The following is a 24,099-nucleotide window of genomic DNA, read 5'->3' as shown; positions in this document are numbered from 1 at the left end:
CCCCCCGGTCCCCTGCTGATCCTCCCATCTGCTCATCTACAAACAGCAGCAGCTTACCTCTGCCTGGATTCCAGCATGGAGTGGAGAGACCAAAGCCGCAGACCTCTCTCTTCCTCCGGCTGTTTCTGCTAATGACATGATCAGATAAGGGAGTGAAGGGCGGGCAGAGTCGCTGAGGTCTGAGCAGGAGAGGGCGGATTGCGGGGCACGGGGGCCATAATCGATCCAAGGTACCACGGCTACAGGTTCGTGGGCAGTGCCCCGGATCAAACGGCCTAGCAACACCGCTGCTCACTGCATATCTTATGCCTGATACATACCATACAATTTCCTGTCACATAGACGGGTCGAGTCGATTATTTTCAACAGGTTTTCTGATCGATTTTTTATAGAAGTGATCACAAAGTCGATCAGAAAAACAATCGGAAATCTGATCAGACCTGTCGGAAATAATCAATTTGACCACCTATCTGATGGCAAATTGCATGTTGTGTACCAGGCTACAACCATCCATTTTTGGAGGGAAAGTCCGTCTTTTGTGAAGCAAATCTTTCTATCTTGTTTTTCTTTTATGTCCGCACTTTCCTAATGTCCCATTTTTTAAGTAAAGATCTGTGCAGATAAATGTATCATCCAACTAAAAAAAGTTGTTTCTTGAGGCTGATTTAAAGTCCTGTCACTTAACCACTTCACCTCCAAGGATTTTTCCCCTTAAAAACCAGATCAAGTTTCATCTGTCAGTGCTGAACTTTCTTACTACTTGTCACGATGAAACAATCTATATCTTGTTTTTTTCAGCTACCAATTAGGCCTTCTTGTGGGGGGGGGGGGGGGGGGGGGGGGTGTTCCTAAGAATTTTACTCTAACTTCATTGTAGCTGGAAAAATAAGAACAAAAAATTATTCATCATTTCTCAGTTTTCAGCCATTATAGATGCTACCGTGTGTAACTATTTACGTGTTTTTTTTAATTTGTATTTTTTTTTTATGCAAAAACATTTTGGGTGATCATGGGATAGTGTCATTGGAAGTGTGATGGAGCCTGGAGGTATGATTGGAGGCGTGAGTAGGGTGTGCCTCATAGATGAATGGAGGTGTGACTAAAGATGTGATGAAGATGTTACTGGATGTGTGATAGGGGAGTTACTGGAGGTGTGAAGAGGGTGTAAAGGTGTGACAGAGGCCTCATTAAAGTTGTGATGAGGGGGGCTGACTGAGCTTAGAAGATTAGTGAAGGTGTGACTGAAGGTGTGATGGAGCTATAACTGGAACTGTGGTGAAGGCATTTCTGGAGGTCTGATGATGGCTTGTCTATTGTCCAGAACATTTGTCCATTCTCTTGTATTTTTGTCCAAACATTTGCAATTCCCCTTTCAGATCTAAGTTATGTCACTATCTAAATTTAAATAAGTAGAATGAACTCTCTAAGTGCTTAGCTTGAGCCCCTTTCAAGACTGTCACCCCGGTCCTATACACCCCCCCCCCCCACCACACCCTATATTGAATACTATCATGTTACTCCAGCCAATGAATGCTTGTCTTTATTTATTCTGAAACCAGGCTTGCAGCTAGAATTCTGTGGAGGATAGAGCGAGAAGGAGGGGGTCTCACAGAAGGATGTTTAGTTGCCATCGATGACCTTGAAAGCCATCTAGATCACTTTGATGAGGAGGAGAAGAATGGACTCATGGAAGACGTTCAAAGCTTTCTTGATTATTGGCCAACTCAAAACCAACAGTTCGCAATGCAGTACATCTCCCATATCTTTGGAGTGGTAAGATTCATTCTTAGAAAACAAATTTGCTGGGTTCCTTATAACTGGGTTCTACTGGGTTCCTCATGACTGATATTGCAACCTTCCTAACACTCCTTTTACATAATGCTTTTAACTGATGGGGCCCTCTCAATGTTCTCTTTCTTTTCCTTGCCTAGCCTTGGTGACCCTCACAGCCAAGGGCCCGCCCTCCAAGGGTAATAAACTGGTCCGGACCGCCCATGATGCCAAGTAATGAGACTTCCTCAGGTGGCAGAAGTCTGGGAGCAGCACCAGGCAGAAACAGGAAGTGAAGAGAGTGCCTGGCCAACCTATACTTGGGGCAACTGTACCTGGCTAACCTATTCTGGATGAACTGTACCTAGCTACCAATACTGGGGGCACCTATACCTGGCTACCTGCCTATACTGAGAGTGCTTTTTTTGAGGGCTCCCCGCATCAATAATGTGTAGTGCAAATTGTCGGGTGCTGTGTGGTCATTCCAATTCCTCACAAGTTTGCCTCAGGCAGCAAAAAGTCTAGAACCAGCCCTGGTCATAAAACAAGTATGGACATCATAATGTTCACACCCATAACAAGTGTAGCCACAAAAAACACAAAAACACCTGGTCTGAAGGATGGACCCCTCTATCAGAGGGAGAGATGTACTAGTTGGGGCCCCCTTAAAGTTCTGCCCCACCCCCCTGCAATCGCAGGGACTGCTCCCCTGTAGTTATGCCCCTGTTTGTAACAATGGTCTCGATTCACAAAGCGGTGCTAACCCAGTTAGAGACTTTAGGCGTAATAACTATTGCACCACGCTGGTGAAAAGCCAGTTTAGACGTGATAAGTTTAGGTGTGATAAGTTTAGGTGTGATAAGTTTAGGCATGATAAGTTTAGATAAGTTTAGATCGCTTACAAAGTCCCGCACGCAAAGCAGCGCCATTAAATTCTATGCGAAGTGCACCAGACTTTGCTAGCGCAAAACTTTTGATCAGCTGTGCACTGCGGTGCTAACCCAGTTGGTGCTTAAACTTATCATGCCTAAACTTATCACACCTAATCTTATCACACCTAAACTTATCACGCCTAAACTGAGTTTAGGCATGATAAAGGGCTTTTCGCCAGCGTGCTAACTGTTAGCACCGCTTTGTGAATCAGGCCCATTGTGTTACAAATTGGAAATACCAGATTTTGTTCAAAGTTGCTACTTTAAATTCTTCAACTTTGCATAATTAAAGAATGACAGTGACTCAGTGGTTAGCACTCTCGCCTTGCAGCGCTGGGTCCTCGGTCCGAATCCCAACCTGGGAACTATCTGCAAGGAGTTTGTATGTTCTCCCCACGGGTTTCCTCCAAGCAATCCAGTTTCCTCCCACATCCCCAAATCATACATATAAGTTAATTGGTTGCCTCTAAATTGGCCGTAGACTATGATACATGCACTACACGATACATACATAGACATTTGACTATGCTAGGGATTCAATTGTGAGCTCCTCTGAGGAACAGTCAAGTGACAAGACAGTATACCGTATTTCCGGTGACTAAGCATACAAGACGACCGCCCAACTTTTCCAATTAAAATATAAAGTTTGGGATGTACTCGCTGTACAAGACTAGATGCACACCAAATAGAAAATTTTAAAAAAATCATATACTGGTGCTATGTATGAACAGATACTGGTGCTGTACTGTATTTGGTACCCAGTATATAACAGTACACAGGTGATTGACTGGTTGGATCGGTTAATTCTACCTGTCTCCAAGCGGATTGTTCAGCTCTCCCTGTCTCCCTGTTTATCAGAGCGGTATGGAAGAATAGATTGCGCTGTGCCCATAAAACACGCCTCTTTCCCCCGCCTGGCCTGCCCTTGTATCCTATTTACCTCCTTCTCTGCCTCTCAGATCTCACACATGTGCCTGCGCCGCTTCACTACAGTCCTCAGCAGCGAGATCTGAGAGGCGGTAACAGGCTGGGGCGGGCCAGACTGGTGGAAGAGGCGTGTTTTATGTGCACAGCGTGATCTCTTTCTTTCATACCCTGGGCGTCCCAGACCTTGCAGTGTAAGCGGTGAGCTTCCTCCAGCATGTGCAGTGACCACGGAATCTCCAGCACCTGGTTATTAAAACATCAGCAAATCGCGTATGTGTATCACGTATCGCCAATGCGTAGAAATCAGCGTGTCGCGTACTCGCATAGCATATCAACATCATGTATCACCCGGCATCAATGACACCCGGCGTATAAGACATCCCCTGACTTTACAGAAGTTTTCAAGGGTTAAAAAGAAGTCTTATATACGCCAGAATATACACTCTGTATAGTGCTATATAAAAATAATATAATGCTATATAAAAAATAATAATTGCATAGAAATTGGTTTACTTGCATTTGCATCACTGAAAGTTAGCCAGTTGCCGTCTTCTAGTGGTGTAACTACAGGGAACCAGTCCCCACGACTTCAGTGGGGCCCAGAGCTGTAAGGGGGCCTTAACTACTACTCCACTCCCTCTGATGAAAGGGTCCCTCCTCCAAATCAGGTGATTTTGTGGCTGCACTTGTTATGGGTGTGAAGATTACGATGTCCAGACTTGTTTTATGACCTTCGGATGGTGCACCACCAGGCTGTGAGGGTCACCAAGGTTAGGCAAGGAAAGGGTGAGAGCATTGGAGGGGCCCCGTCAAAGTTTTTTTCTGTGGGGCCCAGTGATTAGTAGTAACATCCTGCCTTTTTCTGTCCCCTTTGGACCATGCTGGTCAAATTAGCTATTAGTAGCTTTAATTGTGTTTACTTCTATTGATGGATTTGTTCTCTCTCCCCTCCTGTATGTTTTTGATTTTATGGAAAGATAAACTGCAATGGATTCACTTTAAGTGACCAAAGGGGTCTTCAGGCCGTCGGCGTTGGAATTTTCCCAAATCTTTGCCTTGTCAATCACGACTGTTGGCCTAACTGCACTGTTATATTCAACAATGGCAAGTAAGTGAGCTCAGTGTTACATGGGGTTGGTATGGCTGTTTAAAATTTAAAGCTATAGGCTTGCTAGACACCAGCGGTTCTGTGGCATAAAGAGATCATTTGTATATTCAGTAGCGGTGCATTATGGGTAACCACAGATGTTCACTTTAAACTGAATTATCGCAAATTCCTTCTGTGTTAAAAAGGCAAACCACACTAAGCATTGCTTTTTAGTAGGAGGGCTTTTCGGTCTCTGGCTATACCTTTCTTGTGGTTTTGGGTCACCCCAAGCTGCTTCCTTACTCAGCAGTATTACATAAGTAAGACACCTGATTATGGGCCTATTGCCTTGTGCTGCCTATAGAAAATGCTTGTGGGCATCACAATAACTACCGTATTACAGAGTTCTATAGAGGGTCAGCTTTCATTGTAATGTTGATACTATTACTGCTCTGCATAGTTGCTGTAGGTGAGGGCACTAAGTGCAATTTTACAAATCAGTAAGATGCATGGAATGCATATTGGGTATCTTATCATTATAGCTGTTGCAGGTGCTTTGAGGAGGCACAAGGAAAGACTAAATAAGGGTGCCCATACATTACTCGATACTGTGACCCGTCTGACATTCAATCATTTTATCAAATCAAAAGAGAATCGGTACCACAATATGGCTGCCCATGATTTAAATTTGATGGATTTTTGGTGAAACCGGTCATATGGATCTCGATCTGGAATGGAAAAAAAATCGAATCCAAGGGATCATTCGGATGCACTGCCTTCGATACATTAGGGGGACAGTGGGCGGAGGGTGTTGAGTAGCAGCATCAAAAGGCCGATTCCCACAAGATTTCATGCTGAAATCAATCGGGAATCGGCCTGCGGTTTATGGCTGCAAGAAGATCACTCTCTGATCAGATTCGATGAGAGAGAAATCTCTTGGTCGATCGGCCGCCAAAATCGCTGATGTATGGCTACCTAAAAGAGAGCCCAAGGTGGGCTCATAAAATTAAAAAAAAACTAGGCTGCTTGATCCGGGGGGCTGAGCGGATCAAGTAGCCTTAAAAACCACCGCTCCCCGACGCTCCTGTTGACTGCAATGGCTCACTTTCACTTTCTTGACCCAGAGATTAATTCTCTCACCAGCATGCAGGAGGTGGGGGAGCGGCAGGGGGCGTGGCCAGGGAGAGAAAGCTTCCCAATGGCAGCTCGGGAGACCCTGTAGCAATGCCCCTGGCAGGCATTTTGAACAGGGAATCCCTCTCCCATGTTTACCTCTGAGATAATGATCAATCGCTAATCTCGGGGGGCAGAGAGCGGTGGTGTGGGGACACAGAGGCATGTCATAAACCAGAGAACAGGGCTCTGTGTCCCTCCCCAAGAACCACCTTGTGTTCTCTTTAAGATTTCAGCCGATAAGCCTTCTATCAAGACAAGATGTTAGAAAACACAGCTTATATACATCTCACATCAAAAAGGAGATACTTAGATTGTTTTGCATACATAGAGAGTAAATAATGACTTTCAGATGCTTTAATTACAACAGAACAACCAAAAGGGAGTCGTGAAGGGATGTCTGCTAATTTATGACACGTAGATGAGACCCTTTGTTAACTCAACCACAAATAAGACTGGCATGAGGAGACAGCCGTTCGTCCAAGGGGTCACTGGCCGTCGGATGAATTGTCCGAATTGTCCGGAGGGTCGCGTGGTGGGTACAGGCCTTTAGTTTTCTCATCTATAATTCTTTGTTTTCTTCTACTGAGCATTAATCTTTCAAAGGACAACCGAGGTGACATGTGAAATGATGAGATAGACATGTGTATGTACACTCACCTAAAGGATTATTAGGAACACCAGTTCAATTTCTCATTAATGCAATTATCTAATCAACCAATCACATGGCAGTTGCTTCAATGCATTTAAGGGTGTGGTCCTGGTCACGACAATCTCCTGAACTCCAAACTGGATGTCAGAATGGGAAAGAAAGGTGATTTAAGCAATTTTGAGCGTGGCATGGTTGTTGGTGCCAGACGGGCCAGTCTGATTATTTCACATTCTGCTCAGTTACTGGGATTTTCACGCACAGCAATTTCTAGGGTTTACAAAGATTGGTGTGAAAAGGGAAAAACATTCAGTATGCGGCAGTCCTGTGGGCGAAAATGCCTTGTTGATGCTAGAGGTCAGAGGAGAATTTGCCGATTGATTCAAGCTGATAGAAGAGCAATGGTGATTGAAATAACCACTCGTTACAACCAAGGTATGCAGCAAAGCATTTGTGAAGCCACAACATGCACAACCTTGAGGTGGATGGGATACAACAGCAGAAGACCCAACCTGATACCACTCATCTCCACTACAAATGGGAAAAAGAGGCTACAATTTGCACAAGCCCACCAAAATTGGACAGTTGAAGACTGGAAAGTGTTGCCTGGTCTGATGAGTCTTGATAGAATCAGAATTTGGCATAAACAGAATGAAAACATGGATCCATCATGCCTTGTTGGTGATGTAATGGTGGTGGTGTAATTGTGTGGGGGATGTTTTATTGACACACTTTAGGCCCCTTAGTGCCAAATGGCCATCGTTTGAATGCCACGGGCTACCTGAGCATTGTTTCCGACCATGTCCATCCCTTCATGACCACCATGTACCCATCCTCTGATGGCTACTTCCAGCAGGATAATGCACCATGTCACAATAAGCTTGAATCATTTCAAATTGGTTTCTTGAACATGACAATGAGTTCACTGTACTAAAATGGCCCCCCAGTCACCAGATCTCAACCCAATAGAGCATCTTTGGGATGTGATGGAACGGGAGCTTCGTGCCCTGGATGTGCATCCCACAAATCTCCATTAACTGCAAGATGCTATCCTATCAATATGGGCCAACATTTCTAAAGAATGTTTTCAGCACCTTGTTGAATCAATGCCACATAGAATTAATGCAGTTCTGAAGGCGAAAGGTCGTCAAACACCGTATTAGTATGGTGCTCCTAATAATCCTTTAGGTGAGTGTACAGTGCCAAGCTCACAAATAACTAGTCTGTGTTGCTTTTTTTCTTTCTCTGCCTGAAAGAGTAAAACATCAGGTATGAAAGTGACAGTTTCTGCCTGGGTCAGGACTGGGACAGACTATAGCATAATCCTCTGATAAGTAATTACAGCCATAAATTACTTTCCTGTCAGTAAATGGCTTCTGAGAGCAGGAAAGAGATAAAAAGGGTCAATAATTCATAGATTTGAGCTCTAGCATGCTTCAGTGAAAGTGTCATTGAGCAGAGACAATGAAACAGTAAAACGTTAAAAACTAGATTCAAATATAAAATAAAACTGTAGAATATCTAAAAAAAAAGGGTCATTTTTAGGAGAAGGAGGATTGATACAATTGTTTTTTTCATCAGTTTATTTTCACAGATGACATTTAAGGTTAGTAGAAGAAGATTCAGGGAGGCAAGGTTGTGTATGGAGAAGAGCAGGGTGAAGGGATGATCTCTTCTCTCTTTTCTGTTCTTCTCTGTATATTTTTAAGGAGATGGGGATGTTTCCTTCCTACTCCTATACTGTATATTTATAGAGTCTCCCTATGTCTAAGATAGAGGAATACATAAGATGAATAAAGATAAATGAACAAACAATGATGCAAATGACACCCAACAAAAGAGCTTGGTGATGAAGCCAAGTTAAATTTGGGCCTTGTACATGGTAAGCTGAGTTTGAAAAAAGAAAAAAAAAAGAAAACAAAAATGAATTAAAAAAAAAAAAACTGGCACAGGGAGATTTGTGGTTGAGTAAACAAAGGGTCTTATCTATCTGTCATACATTAAAGGGGCACTACAGCGATAAACTGTAAAATTTAAAATATGTGCAAAGATATACAAATAAGAAGTACATTTTTTTCCAGAGTAAAATGAGCCATAAATTAATTTTCTCCCATGTTGCTGTTACTTACAGTAGGTAGTAGAAATCTGACAGAAATGACAGATTTTGGACTAGTCCATCTCTTTATAGGGGATTCTCAGGGATATATTTATTTTCAGAAGCACTTAGAGAATGGCAGTTGCTCTGTCCAACTGCCCAAAAACTGTAGCGAGTAGGGACGCTGGCTGGAATTATTGTTAAAAAACATTTTTCGGGAATATCTTTATAAAGAATTAAAGCCTTGCTGAGAATCCCCTATGAAGAGATGGACTAGTCCAAAACGTGTCACTTCTGTCAGATTTCTACTGCCTACTGTAAGTGACAGCAACATAGGAGAAAAGTAATTTATGGCTCATTTTACTCTGGAAAAATGTATTTCTTGTTTGTATATGTTTGCACATATTTTAAATGTTACAGTTTTTCGCTGTAGTGCCCCTTTAAAAACATCTCTTCATGAATCCCTTTTCTTTGTTCTGTTGCAATTAACCGATTCCGGATTGGACAAGTTGAAATCAACGTCTTCTTTATGTCCGTTTATCTCCGCCAGGGCGTAGATTTCAACTTCCACATTAGTGCGTACACGCCAATCCCGTCATCCGCGCCTATACTGTGACACTGTAACCTGCTCGCTCTGCTGTCATGCTGACCTCCCTATCTTGGTCAGGAGCTAATTTCAGTGCCTCCTAACCCTGTGATCACTGTGAGCCAATCTGTAAAAACTGGTTAAGGCATCTAAATGTCATTTTTTATGTGTGCAAACCAATCTACTGTATGTATCTCCTTTTGGTGTGGGATTGATATAAGCTGTGTTTTCTAGCATTTCAGAAGGAGAACAGAGGCGCCAACAGGAGAAAAAATGCTAAAAATGTTAACATTTCAAGGGAGGAAGTGGTGGACTTACCTCTTTCTGTTTGAAAATCGACAGTTTCATGTCTGCTTCCGGGAGGTAAGTCCAACCCTTCCTCCCTTGAAATTTTACAATTTTAAGCATTTTTTTTTATCCTGTTGGCGCCTCTGTTCTCCTTCTGAAATACTTGTGTCCACCCCTGGTGGAGGGGTCTATACCCTCATTCTTCTGATCTACAGAGAGCGACATCTTAATCCTAAATGAGGACAGGTCTAATCTCCTCACCTGCCTGTACAGTGGTTGCCTATATGGTGACCCTGGTTTGTCAGTATATTGTTTACTTACTATCATATACCATTTCATTATACATACTATACTATATTGGGCTCTTGGTGTCCCTCTTTTTTTCTCTGTGTTTTCTAACAGCTTGTCAGCATACAGGAACAGAGTCTGAAGAAGGCTTAGCAGCCAAAAGCTTACTCTTTTTCTTTTAAATTAGCCAATAAATGGTATCATCCTGATTCAAAACTTCTTGCTTTTACTGATGGCTAACACGGTACAATCCTCTACTACTACTAGATTGTAAGAGCTGTTCTGAAAAATATTGTACATCTGAAGTCTTGTAGGGTTTAATTATAGCAAAGCCCAGATAGGTCACAGAACATGTAATAGTGATGCCCTGGCCCCTGGATCTTGTTTGTGAACACTCAGCCCGTGACCTTATGTGTCCTTGTTGTGTTGGGGAAATCCTAATGTCATGTTACATATACAGTATGCAAAATGTACTAAAATAGAGTCCAGGCAGCTGACAAGGTATAATTGCATTTAAAGAGGAGCTCCACTTAAAACACCTACAGTATAACCTGCTAAAAACTAAATAGATAAAAATGTAAACTAAGGATAGAACTGCACAATATACAGTATTCCATACATATCTGTCACTTAAAGTGTACCAGAGATGGGGTTTAGCCATAAAATATACATGCCTGGGGCTTCCTCCAGCCCCCTCTGGCCTGATCGCCCCCCACGCCGTCCTCTTCTTCCTCTCCGTTTGCCCGCTACTGGCCCTGGAAAATCCGTCAATCGGGGTCAGTCGGCGCATGCGCAGTCCAGCCAGGCGCTCTCCCCTGTCTCACCGGGAGTGTTCTGCACCTGTGCATGCGCAGTTGGCCCCCGCACTGGAGGACTACCTGGGGCCAGTTGCGGAAGAATGTCAAGTCAGAAGAGGACGTCGTGGGAGCGATCAGGCTGGAGGGAGCTGGAGGAAGCCCCAGGTATGTATATTTTATGGCTTATCCCTAGCTCAGGGTCACTTTAAAGAGGAACTGTAGTAAAAATACCAGTTATTATTTTACAATATTAATTTATAAATTAATCAGTGTTTGTCCATTGTAAAATCTTTCCTATATACTGCATTCTACTATAAGTCACTACAGCAGCTCTTTAGGAGGGCACTGGTGAGGGTAACAGTAAAAAAGGGCGCAGGAGGCTAGTGGACAAATTGGGCGCCGCCATTCACTCCCATAATAAATATCGTTTAATGGGCGCCCGATAGGAAAAAAGGGCGCCGGAGAAAAATAACGTTTTAAAAGCGGCGCCCGGAGACTTAATGTTTTATTACTGCTTCTCATGATTACACATTATTTAATGATTTATACATTTTTTAATATTATTTTTAAACGAAAAACAGTACAATATTTTTTTCAAACATTATTTTTAAACGAAAAACAGTACAATTTTATTTTTTTTACATTATTTTTAAACGAAAAAACCGCACAATATGTTTTTGAAACGTTATTAATGCTTATCACAGGGGGGTCTTAGGTTTAGGCACCAACAGGGGGGTCTTAGGTTTAGGCACCAACAGGGGGGTCTTAGGTTTAGGCACCAACAGGGGGGTCTTAGGTTTAGGCACCAACAGGGGGGTCTTAGGTTTAGGCACCAACAAGGGGGTCTTAGGTTTAGGCACCAACAGGGGGTCTTAGGTTTAGGCACCAACAGGGGGGGGTCTTAGGTTTAGGCACTAACAGGGGGGTCTTAGGTTTAGGCACTAACAGGGGGGTCTTAGGTTTAGGCACTAACAGGGGGGTCTAGGGGGGTCTAGGGGTTAGGGGTAGGTACAGGGAGGGTTACTTAGTAATTTTTTTTTTAAACGTTATTATACATTTCACTATTTAAACGAAAGATTAACGTTTTTACAATTGCCGATTTAATGCACATTATTTAATGATTTATAACTTTATAAAACATTAATTTTAAACGAAATACAGTACAATACATTTTTAAACGTTATCCATGCTTATCGTTTAAAACCCCGCGCCCTTTTTTCCCAGCGCCCCTTTTTAACGTACGCACTGGTGAGTCCCAGTGAGTTTCTACTTCTAGTACTTCTGGATAGTGAGTTTATTATTATTTTTTAAAGAACACCTGCAACAAAAAAAGTGCCCCTGAGGGTTCTTACCTCGGGAGGAGGAAACCTCTGGATCCTTATGAGATTTCCCCGTCGTTCTCTGTACCCCTGTTCAAGCTCTGGCAGCCCCCCAAAAGTGCCAACAAGGTTGTCACCGGTGCATGCAAGCATAGGAGTCATATAGGACCATAACAATCCTGTGATGAGCCTTGCAGAGGCAGAAATAGGCGAGCCCGATCAGATCTGCTCTACTGCGCTGGCACGGGGTGTCTGCGCCTGCACCATAGAGCAGATCCCATCAGGCTCGGCTATTTCCAGATTCGGCCACTTTCATCTGGGAACGATCGTTCCTCAGCAGAGATCCCCAATCCATCTGGCCATGGCTGGCATCACTGCTGCCACCCTGTGACCCGTCTTCAAGTACTCACATCACGTACATGAGACAGGGTCATGGGGTACAGGTGCTCCTGGCAATGCAGAAAAGACAAAAAGACAGAAAAGAGGAGGGGCACGGTGGACAGGTGAGCTGCTTCCATACTCACTACGGGACACACACACACATTACTTGGTGGTTGCAAGAGGCAGAGGTGGCAGTGCTAGGTAGATTTCTATTGGAAATGGTGGTGTGCAGTGTGTGGGCGGGTAATAGATCCCTCTCTGCTCAGATCTGATCTCAGATGATCGATCTGGTGACCATCGACTAGTGTATGGCCACCTTTAGGTTAGACAGGGCACACACTTACCCCTGTGATATCGCTGGCAGGTTTTTCATTTGACATGCAATCAAGTTATCGTTTGCATTTTCCACAATTTTTTGTTTTCATTACCTGATTTTTGTTTTGCAGAAAAAATTCTGTTTTATAAACATGCAAAATATATGGAAAAAAGCAGAAAGCTGTCTGATTTTTTTTTTACCGTAGAGAAAAACTCTGAAAACGGAATATGGACAAATACAAAAACAAATCGACTCTTGAGTGGCCCACTGATTGCATGTACAGCAGTGAACATCTTACCATATGCGGCAAAACGCCCGTGATTTAAACCACTGAGCGCCCTGCCTTAAAGAACAAGCGACACCCATGCTAACCTAGAAATAAAAACCACATATACAAGTAGATAAATACTACCTCTACTTACATAACAGATGTATTGTGCTATCCACGTAATGATTCCTGTGAATTTTACAAAGGAAAAGCAAAAAATCCTATTCTAGGCAGTGGCCATTTTGCCAAGCTAATGCTGACATCATATCCTCCCTGACTCTTGTTTTCCCTCCTCCCTTCTCTTGCTCATTGTGTATTCATTTGCTGCCCTCCTCCCAGAGTCTTTTTTTTTTTATTTACACATCCAATCACTGAGTCACCTCAGCCTTGCTTGTAAACACAAGTGATCAGCTAGGCAGGGAAATAAATGGAAGAGGAGGAATATATTATAGATAAAAAGAACTCCCAGCATTCAAAAGAACTCCCAGCATTCAACTTTTTGGCACTGTTTGGCACTAGGGCCAGTGCTCCTATAGTATGTAATAACTCCAAACCATAACAGCAGAAAAAAGTTTTGAATGCAGGATTAGCATCTTTATCACTTAATACACTCAGACAAGTTGCTGTTGAAATTTGATTTTTATGGTGACAATACCGCTTTAAGAAATTTTAGCAGGTTTAAAGCGAACCGGAAAAATCTAAAAAAATAAAATAAAAAAATGTCCCTGTGCTCGCAACGTTACCAAACCATCCTCCGGCCCCTTTCACTTTCGCCACTCGCCATCCACTGCGCTTGCCGCGCATGTCCTCATGCAACAAGGACTCGCAAGGCAAGGGCCGCGCAGGCGCAGTGGACGGAGACTGAAGAAGGTGAAAGTAAGCCGCAGCGGAGGATCGGAGGATCAGTTAGTAACGTTGTGGGCACAGGGCAGCTGCAGGGGGCTGGCAGAAGCCCCAGGTAAGTGAAACTGTTTTGTTTTTTTAGATTATTCAGGTTTCCTTTAACTTTGCAGCAGTGTCCATTTCCTTTAAAGCAAACCTGAAGTGAAAATAAACTGATGAGATAATGAATTGTATGTGTATTACAGATAACATTAGTAGAAAGGAAAAGAGTCTCAAAATGTTTTCCAGTACAAGAAGAGTTAAAAAACTTCAGTTGTTATCTATGCAGAAGAGCTTATCTGAGCTATTTGACCCATTTGGGTGGAATACAGACCTGTTTTCTGAAGCAGGTAACAGCCAAGAATCAGTAAGAGACAGCTTGAAATAAGGTTTTACCGCAGGGAAGTTCAAAGGGTCATTATTTCTACTTGTTTGTTTTATAGCTTAAAAGACAGAGTGTGATTATAAAACTGCAACTGTGACATGATGCAATGTTATATAAAAAAAAAAAGCTATATAACTGAAAATAAAAATATGAGACTGCTTTCTTTGCTACTAATGTTCTATTCATTACCCCTACTAAACATACGATTCGTTATATATATTAGGTTCTGTGCACTTTAAACTCAGCTCTGTTGTGTAATAACAGACATTAGGTTGTGAAGCTGGTTCTCTTGGGTCAGTTGGTCAGCAGGCGGTGTGATAGATGAATATCTGTCCTATTAGCAGGTTAGCTTAGCATGGTGTGATAAAGCCTCTTTACAAGCGGTGCCCTCTGTGCTCTTATATCCTCTGACATTTATATGACATTTCATTCATTGAAGTAACAGCTTCCCTCAGCTTCAGGGACAGCTGATCCCCTTTTACTGGCTGACAGAAGCTGACAGGTGCTGGGAGTGACACATGGACACTTCCCACACACATCCCATGGCAGATGGCATGTGACACAGGTGTGTTTGTGTGCTGCCTTTTCAGCTGTCTGTGCTCAGCATACCAGGGGATGCAGACCCCACCTCAGGGGCAAATGCAGGATTTTTAAGGGGGGGGGGGGGGTTCCTGAAAGGTCCAGAAGCACGTATGTCCCCAAGTGCTTCCGAATACAGGTGGCTCCATACTGCCCATGCACAAAAGTGCGCTGGCGTATTACGGAGCTGCCTATCTTTGGAAGTACTCAAGGACACGAGTGTTTCTGAGGGCTTCTGGTAGCAGCAAATGTGAACGGGGTACAGCGCTGGAACAACTCCCCAAGAGAGGAACGGGAGATAGACTTAGTTTGGACAATTCAGTGGAATATGCTACATAGTGTCACATAGCGCAAGCGATACCCATATGATGCAGGGATATATGCATCTGCGGAAGATGGCGGCGCTATATAAATACTAAATAATAATATTTTGCCTCACCAGGATTGCACTTTTATTTAGCTTTCTTGTATGACAAGAAGACACAGCCAGCACTAGGGGAAGAGGGAAACAAAGGTGAATGAAGGAGGCTGGTGCACACCAAGAGTGCTTCTGAGCGTTTTTCAAATCAACAGTGATTTGAAAAGCGCTTGACTAATGTTACCCTATGGCCTCGATTCATAAAGCATTACCTCATGCGGTAATGCTGAAAACAGCAGACTTTACCGACCACTTAGCAAAATGTCAATTCATAAAGGCTGTTACCGCATGAAAAGCTGACATTACCGACGAGGGAGCTAAATTACCGACTTGGCTGCAGTTACCGACAACACATGTCAGTAAATTGTCAGCAAATGTCAATTCATAAAGCCTTGAACATGCGGTAAGCCTGGCGGTAGTTACCGACACCTCTGGTGAGGTCTTAACAAGTTACCGACACCTCTGACAGCTCTGATTAATGCAAAGTGCAGAGATCCGAAAGTCTGTTTGATTCATCTGTGGAGAGAGCCGGAGAGACGTCTGTGTGAATCATTTCAGCAGGCAGGGAAAGACTGTGTGACTCATCTGTCTGAGTCATCAGTGGAAAGAGTCGGCTGTGTGAGTAATTTCTGCAGGCAGGGAAAGACTGTGTGACTCATCTGTCTGAGTCATCAGTGGGAGAGCCAGAGAGAGCCGTCTGTGTGATTCAACTCTGCAGGGCAAAGAGGGAATCGGGACACTGCTCTACTCTACCGCTCAATGGGCTGCGGTAATTTACCGACCTCCAAGGGCAGCTGGGGAAATGTTTATGAATTAGCACACAGACCGGGAAAATACCGAGTGCGGTATTTTCCCGACAAGATTTTTGTTATCGCACTGCTGTTTATGAATCGAGGCCTATGTGGGTGTTCCCACAGCAGGGTTGTGATTTTTTTCAAAATCGCAGGTATACTGCATGTAGCATGTTTTTGAGCAATTCATTCAAAAATCGCTCTGAAAATCACTTCACAAAATCACACTCACAAATTGCCAGCGATTGCTATTGTCATTTTGGCGTGCACTAGCCCAGAGAGAGGAGTGGAGAAATTGAGAATAGCCTGAGATGGAGCAGAGAACTTATCTGTATTGCAGTCCCACATCAGACAGGCTACTTGCCTGTAATCGGACTCCTGTCCCTGTCAGTCTCTCACACAAGTCAGAAAGAAGCCCTCCTGGAGTCTAGGGACTGTCAAAAACTTTTCAGCTTGTTAAACACCTTACCCACACATGCAGTCATTATAACAATGGGGAGAGACCAGACAGATGTTTGCCCACGGACCCTGAGTCCAGGCAAGCTCTGCATCATGCTGTGCATATTTACCAGCTTGCCTGCACTCCAATTTCATCATGTCAGACACTTCTGTGCTGTGGAGAGTCCAGGACTCCATAATCAACATTCTCACACTGCAGGCTGCATCTTCTTGTGAGGGAAGCTGGGCTGCCTCTCTCATTCTATTAGCTGGAGGGAAGCACCAGAAGTAAGAAGGGAGGGAGAATGAGGCTGTTTATATTATGCGGGCTTCCCTGGCTGAATACACAGCTCAGTGCAGGGGGGAGGTTCCAGACACCCGGAATAGCCCCCTCAGTTCGCCAGTGCCCCTGATGCAGAGCGTTCACCCGTACCCAAAAATAAAGAGAAATCAACAAGGGTATAAGAGTCAGAAATGTACTGTGGAAGTAAATATTCAATATACCTTTACCAAAGGTGTACATGTAAGAAAGGCGCCCGATAATAGCGTCTAGGAGAATTTTGGGAAAATTACCGATACTTTACTACCTAATTCCAATAGCAAAATATCAGTAATCTTTACCGATATTTTACTATGACCTAACCTAACCCTACTTTCTCACAGAACCAGCCCTCTACTGATGCCTAACATTAAGACCCCCCTGGTGGTGCCTAACCTTAACCCCCTGGTGGTGCCTAACCTTAAACTCCCCTCCCCCCCCCCCCGATGCCCAACCTTAACCCCTGTGGTGCTTAACCTTAACCCCTAAGGGCCCTCCCCCACACTCCTAACAGTAAAGACCCCCGCAGTACTACTGCGCATGTGTAGAATGCTCCCGGCAAGAGCGTAATGGGGGTGCATGTGCAGCCGAGCAGTGCATGCGCAGAAGAGCACGGCTCAGAGTGGCTGGAGAGGATGGCGAGGAACCCCACGCACCTAATGGGGCTGGAGGAAGCCCCAGGTAAGTAATAATCCGAACATAATCCGAACATTTGTATAGCGCTTTTCTCCTGTTGGACTCAAAGCGCTCAAGAGCTGCAGCCACTGGGACGCGCTCAAGAGGCCACCCTGCAGTGTTAGGGAGTCTTGCCTTGAACTCCTTACTGAATAGGTACTTGACCTAGCCTGGATTCGAACCCTGGTCTCCCATGTCAAAGGCAGAGCCCTTAACCAGTACACTATTCAGCCACAAGTATAAATACACCCACAATGCCCCTCTCAACTACACTTTAATATCACTAATAAAGATTTTATTTTCAAAGGTGTAGATAAAAGAGGTGGAATTATGCCCAGTTTGAATTTATAATAAATATATACTTTCCTATTGGATGAAAATTTCTATAAACATATCAGTGCTGCACATGTCCTGCACAGCACACAATCAAAAGTCTTTATTCCACAAATAGTTCTGAGTTTGGATCCATTTAAAATTGATGTTTCCATTTCAATTCGCAGCCTATGAATTTTTCAAATATGACTACAATCTTTGCTAACATTGAATCTGCACTCAATAGTTCCGAGTTTATGCAAATGTTATGGTAACTATGCAAATTGATGGCGTTGAAAACACACCAGCCAAAATCCACTGAAATTTTCAAGATGCCTACATTTGCATAAAACTACCTTAACATTTGCATAAGCACAGTATTAATTGTATTATTATAAGTATTTCTATGACCATCCCTACTCTGAAATGAGGACTTGGCACTAGTAATAGCTAAACCAGGGGTGTCCAACTCAAATACAAATTGGGCCGAAATTGAACACTGGGACCAAGTCGCGGGCCAACCTCAATGTCTCCTGGCCACCTCCCTCCACTACAAAGTTCCCTGATGTCTTATGGTACCCTCCCTCCCCATACAGTTTCCCAGTGTCTAATGTCTCCTCCCTTCCCTATACAGTTTCCTGGTGTCTAATGGCCCCCTCCCTCCCCATACAGTTTCCTGGTGTCTAATGCCCTCTACCTTCCCTATACAGTTCCCAGGTGTCTAATGTCTCCTCCCTTCCCTATGCAGTTCCCTGGTGTGTAATGGCCCCCTTCCCCCTCCATACAGTTCCCAGGTGTCTAATGTCTCCTCCCTTCCCTATACAGTTCCCAGGTGTCTAATGGCCCCCTTCCCTCTCCATACAGTTTCCTGGTGTCTAATGCCCTCTACCTTCCCTATACAGTTCCTTGGTGTCTAATGTCTCCTCCCTTCCCTATACCGTTCCCTGGTGTGTAATGGCCCCCTTCCCCCTCCATACAGTTTCCTGGTGTCTAATGTCTCCTTCCTTCCCTATACAGTTCCCAGGTGTCTAATGGCCCCCTTCCCTCTCCATACAGTTTCCTGGTGTCTAATGCCCTCTACCTTCCCTATACAGTTCCCTGGTGTCTAATGTCTCCCCCCTTCCCTATACCGTTCCCTGGTGTGTAATGGCCCCCTTCCCCCTCCATACAGTTTCCTGGTGTCTAATGTCTCCTCCCTTCCCTATACAGTTCCCAGGTGTCTAATGGCCCCCTTCCCTCTCCATACAGTTTCCTGGTGTCTAATGCCCTCTACCTTCCCTATACAGTTCCCAGGTGTCTAATGTCTCATCACTCACCGATACAGTTCCCTGGTGTCTTGTGGTCCTCCCTCTGTCCCCTATACGGTTCCCTGGTGTCTAGTGCCCTCACTCTCCCCTATACAGCTTCCTGGTGTCTAGTGCTTTTGCTCTCCCTTATGGCTTCCCTTGTGATTTTGGGATTCCCCTCCAATATAGCTTCCCTGGTGGTCTAGCGTGGGCTATATACAGTATAATGCAAAGTGGGGAAACCACTTGCGGGCCAAATTTGATGGCTCTGTGGGCCAGATTTGGCCCGCAGATCAGAGTTTGACACGTATGAGCTAGACAAAGCAGGCAACCTTGTTTCTCATTTTCAATACCTAGATTTATCTAGTGAAACAGGCTTTCTCCCAGACTCCCACCTAACTGTCTATGTTAGTAAAACAATGGAATAGCTGTGCTTTGTATGTACCTAGAAGGTATTCAGTGTTTGCCATTAATCCTTGCAATGTATAGATCTGAACTTGAGTTTCCATTTTATGATCCCATGATCCCACCCTATTTGTTTGAAGCTCTTGTACCAATATGCATTGTAGATTCTTGTTTTGTTTTTCAGTCATGAGGCTGTAAAATCAATGTTTCATACACAGATGAGGTGGGTCAGTGTCCAAAACATTAACGTCAACCCCTCACCCCTCATCACATGGATCAAGTAACCCACTCCATGTCCTCGCTCCCTGACCCCCATCACTTCCTCCATATTTGTATCCATGTGATAATGCACATTGTATGGGACCACCATTAATACCGTTCTTCTGAAGCCTGACCATCCCATTCTAATTCCACCCTCTGTTCCGTGCACTGCAACCTCCCACCTCAGTGACTCCCTGGTGCACTGATATCATGTCATGTCATCTGAGAGCATGATTTATTGTCAATAAAGTTTCTGAAATCAAATGTAGCCTTACTGTTTAAGTGATATGCTGCTCATCTATTAATGATTCATTTTTAAAACTAACTAAACCACTAAACGTGAATAACCTTATTACAGAACAATTTAACCAGCAATGACATTTTTAGCCTCTGTCCGTACATGTGGAGACTGCTGAGAACTGAAGCATTGATGGCTGATGGCAGCCATTTTGTGATTCATCAGTGTGAGTCTGTAGTGAGAGTAAATTACTTAAAGGACCACTCCAGTGAAAAAAAGTATACAGTTACAATCTGACAAAAACAATAGGTTTTGGACTGGTCCATCTGCTCATGGGGGGTTCTCAGGGTTTTCTTTGTTTTCAATAGCATTTCCTCAATGGCGGTTTCTAAGTCTAACTGACAGCATAGTGTGCAAGTGAGTAGAGAGGCTGGCTGGTATCTTACTCTTTTGGCAGTTAAACTACAGTTGAGGAAATGCTGTTAAAAACAAAGAAAACCTTGAGACTCTCCCATGAGGAGATGGACTAGTCCTGAACCTTTCAGTTCTGTGAGATGTTAACTGCTTACTTTTTTCTTGCTGGAGTGGTCCTTTCAGGAGATGTACAGATGTTTCCGAGGAGTACTTTCATTAAGACTTGATGGGGCAGATAGAGGTAGGAAACACCTGAAAAGTATAAAATAATTAATATACTCAAAGTGATGTTTGTAACAATTTTGTAATTCAATTAATTTTGCGCAATCCATTTTCAACTTCATGTAATTTCACGTCAACGTTGTGGTTAATAGCAAACCCCCCATATATGCGATTTCACCAAAATGACAATGGCCTCAATTCACTAAGATCATGCTGGAGATAATAAGGCAAGAGAAAACTTACCTCCACATAAGAGAGAGTTATCTTATCTCTCCACTCCTTAAGTTACCTCCTCTGTAGTTATTTTCACACGCAGTCTTTAACTCTGGAGTTATTTTAAGGATTGAAGAGTTAACTTAAAGACAGAAGAGTTAACTTTAGGTTTGCCTGAGGTAAAATGTTTCCTGAATACGACATGCCTCGTCACCATGGTGACCACTCTAGAAACGTTATTAGACAGGAGATAAGCTTAGTGAATTGAGACCTATGTATGTTAAGGAGAATAGAGGGAAGACCAAGTCCTGTACACCGTCCTGGTCTTTTGCTGTCTTTCTGCTCTCCTCCCTTCAGTGGCTGCGCCCCTCTGAAATCCGGCTATCTCAGCCGGTTGTGGGCTACTACGGCATGCACGGCCCCAGCAATGCGCCTCCCTTTACCAAGAGCCGTTGTTGCATGCGCAGTTGCATTTTTTAAATTGTGCAAGCATGATCAAGGCATGTGCGGCTTGGGGGTCGCATTGCTGCACCTTTCGGATGGGCTCAGCTGATGAAAGGAAAAAGAGTGGGAAGACAGCAAGGACCAGAATGACTACAGGGGCTGGAAGAAGCCCCACGTAACTTAAATGTGGGACCGTAATGTCAATTTAGGTTCCCCTGAGTGTACCTCAGCTAAATGTCATTTTTCCAACAACGCTAAAATTGGAAATGCAGAGGTACTACTGCATTACTGTTCACAGACTTATTATGACATTATAAGCACACTTGAGTAGACTAACGCATTATGATAAGAAGTCGTAATACATTTTCATGTGTTGAATAATTATTGTCTCATCAGAGGCATCACTAGGGCTGGTGTCACCCGGGGCAGAAACTCATGGTGTCACCCCTTTCTTACCTCATGAACCTCCAACCTCGACAGGCTGAAAACCAACAATAATTTTTTTTGCAATAACTTTACCTGTTACTGTCATTTGTTGACTATGGGGTTGGGAAGGGGTTACACTGGACCCATTTGCTACAGGGGGAGAGAGGAGGATTTTTATGTTAGAGAGCATTTGTTATATTGGCCATGCTTTCCTATAGTGTGTGTGTGTGTATATGACTGTGTTTCCCCTGTGTGGGGCCATGCTTGCTATGGGGAGGGGGGAGGGGGAGCACTACCACACTGGACACATTTGTTATAGTTGGTTGGATGGCTTTATAAGGGAAACACTTGCTATAGGGGCTGGGAGGTGGAATTAATGGTTTTTATGCTGGCCACACACTGGGGGAAGGAAGTCTGGCCATGTTTGCTGTGGTGATAAGGCAGGAATATCAAGCTGGACACACTTGCTATTGGGTTTTGGGGGTTGGATGGGACACCTTTGCTACTGGGTGAATAATCACATGGTCCTGCTGGCCTCCGGACTCCTATATCAGCTTATCACGGAGCAGCCAGAAGGGAGAAGAGCAGGAGGGAGAAGAACATCAGGCACTATATATGGTCTATATTCACATAGCCTTACACCGTTCTCCCTTAACCTTTAGTTTGGTGTCACCATCTCTGCTGGTGACACCTGGGGCGGTCTGCACCCCCCTAGTGACGCCACTGTGTCTTGTGATACTAGCTCATTAGTTTATTAACACTTAATGGAATTAAACATGAAATGACTTTGGTAACCCTTGTAATAGTTTAACAGAACATGTTATCTACTAATATTTTCATGAAACAATTTGACTAATCATTTTCTTGTAGACCTGTTATGAAATAACACGTTGAAAGTAGCTGAGATTTGCACAAGTAGCCATAGTCAGCCTGCCCGAATCTGGAGTCATGCGATGCCTTTTATCGAAATGAAATTCTGAAAGTGCATAACGTAAACAAAAGCATGTGTATCGTATGGATTCTATTCCTGTACACAAGTAGGGGAGTTTGTATGATGGATTGGGATGGTAGAGGGAATGGGTGTGGCTATGTCACATTGGTAATGCATGCTTGTAGAGTGCACGACTAATGCTCGATGATCTCTCCATTCAGAACTGATCGTTCAGTTATGGGTAGCTCACCTCATAATCACATGGGCCTGCTTGCCTCCGGACTCCTTCATCAGGCACTATATATGGTCTATATTCACATAGCTAATGTCATTTAATTAATGGAGGTTCCTCCACTATATTGAATTTGCAATACAGAAAAGAAGCCACAAGTATGCCTTGGTTTCCCAAAAACATACAGATAAGTTAATTGGCTTCCACCTAAATTGGCCCTAGACTACGATGGACATAGGACTATGGAAGGGATTAGATTGTGAGCCCCTCTGAGAGTTAAAGAGAACCCGAGGTGTGTTTAAAGAATGTTATCTGCATACAGAGGCTGGATCTGCCTATACAGCCCAGCCTCTGTTGCTATCCCAAACCCCACTAAGGTCCCCCTGCACTCTGCAATCCCTCATAAATCACAGCCATGCTGTGAGGCTGTGTTTACATCTGTAGTGTGAGTCTCAGCTGCTCCCCCGCATCCTGCATAGCTCCGGTCCCTGCCCCCGTCCCTTCCCTCCAATCAGCAGGGATGGAAGAGATGCAGGCAGGGACTGGAGTTCTGCAGGAGGCGGGGAGAGCAGCAGACTGACACTATAGAGATAAACACAGCCAGCTCTGACAAGCGGTTTGTCAGCAGCGTGGCTGTGATTTATGAGGGATTGCAGAGTGCAGGGGGACCTTAGGGGGGTTTGGGATAGCAACAGAGGCTGGGTTGTATAGGCAGATCCAGCCTCTGTATGCAGATAATATTCTTCAAACCCACCTCGGGTTCTCTTTAAGGCATGTACCCACCTCACGATTTTTCTGGTGATTTTTTTGAGCGACGAGCAGTCATCTTCGCTGTCTTGGGACGTGGGTACAGGTGCATGATCACGCGAACTTCATTTAGCGGTGCGCAGCATAAAGATCAGATCTTTAAGATCCCCAACAACTCCCGTGCAAAGTACTGTGATCGATTGAAGTCTCGTTCACGCCCATTGGGTAACGTCGCGCATACCCGCCGGCCGGATGATGGATCGAGGAGCGCTTGTCATCAAGGAGACTTCGCTGGATCCATCTTCGTGCATCACCAGGTGAGTATGTAGCTTCAGCAAGTGACAAGACTATATACACTGTAAAGCACAGAAGATGTGGACACTATAAAAATACTAAATATTATTGATTGTCAGTAAACAAAAATGTATCTCATAGGAATTTTTTTTTCTTACTTAGTCATATCTAGAGATGGCCTAAGAAAAGCAACAAAAATTCTAGATTGCATGCAAATTTTATGCAGATTGGAATTGTTGGGCCAGTCAGATGTATTTTCTGGCTCTAATCTGCATATACATTTTCATTATGTTGGTATGCAAGATAGAATT

At 43.9% G+C, this 24,099-nt stretch overlaps 1 protein-coding gene across 2 annotated transcripts in view; it reads left to right on the top strand.

The window, feature by feature from the left end:
• Positions 1-24,099, top strand: part of SMYD1 (SET and MYND domain containing 1) — a 63,684-nt gene that overhangs the window by 21,824 nt on the left and 17,761 nt on the right. Inside the window, exons 3-5 of one of the 2 annotated variants that reach the window (XM_068275185.1) lie at positions 1,560-1,773; positions 4,607-4,737; positions 19,551-19,589. In XM_068275185.1, the coding sequence (XP_068131286.1) occupies positions 1,560-1,773; positions 4,607-4,737; positions 19,551-19,589 (384 nt within the window). The remainder of the gene's footprint in view (positions 1-1,559; positions 1,774-4,606; positions 4,738-19,550; positions 19,590-24,099) is intronic. The other variant, XM_068275194.1, reaches the window with a different exon arrangement.

Source organism: Hyperolius riggenbachi, chromosome 1 (genome assembly GCF_040937935.1).
Source record: "Hyperolius riggenbachi isolate aHypRig1 chromosome 1, aHypRig1.pri, whole genome shotgun sequence".
Taxonomy (NCBI): Eukaryota; Metazoa; Chordata; class Amphibia; order Anura; family Hyperoliidae; genus Hyperolius; species Hyperolius riggenbachi.
This window is presented reverse-complemented; position numbering and strand designations above follow the sequence as displayed.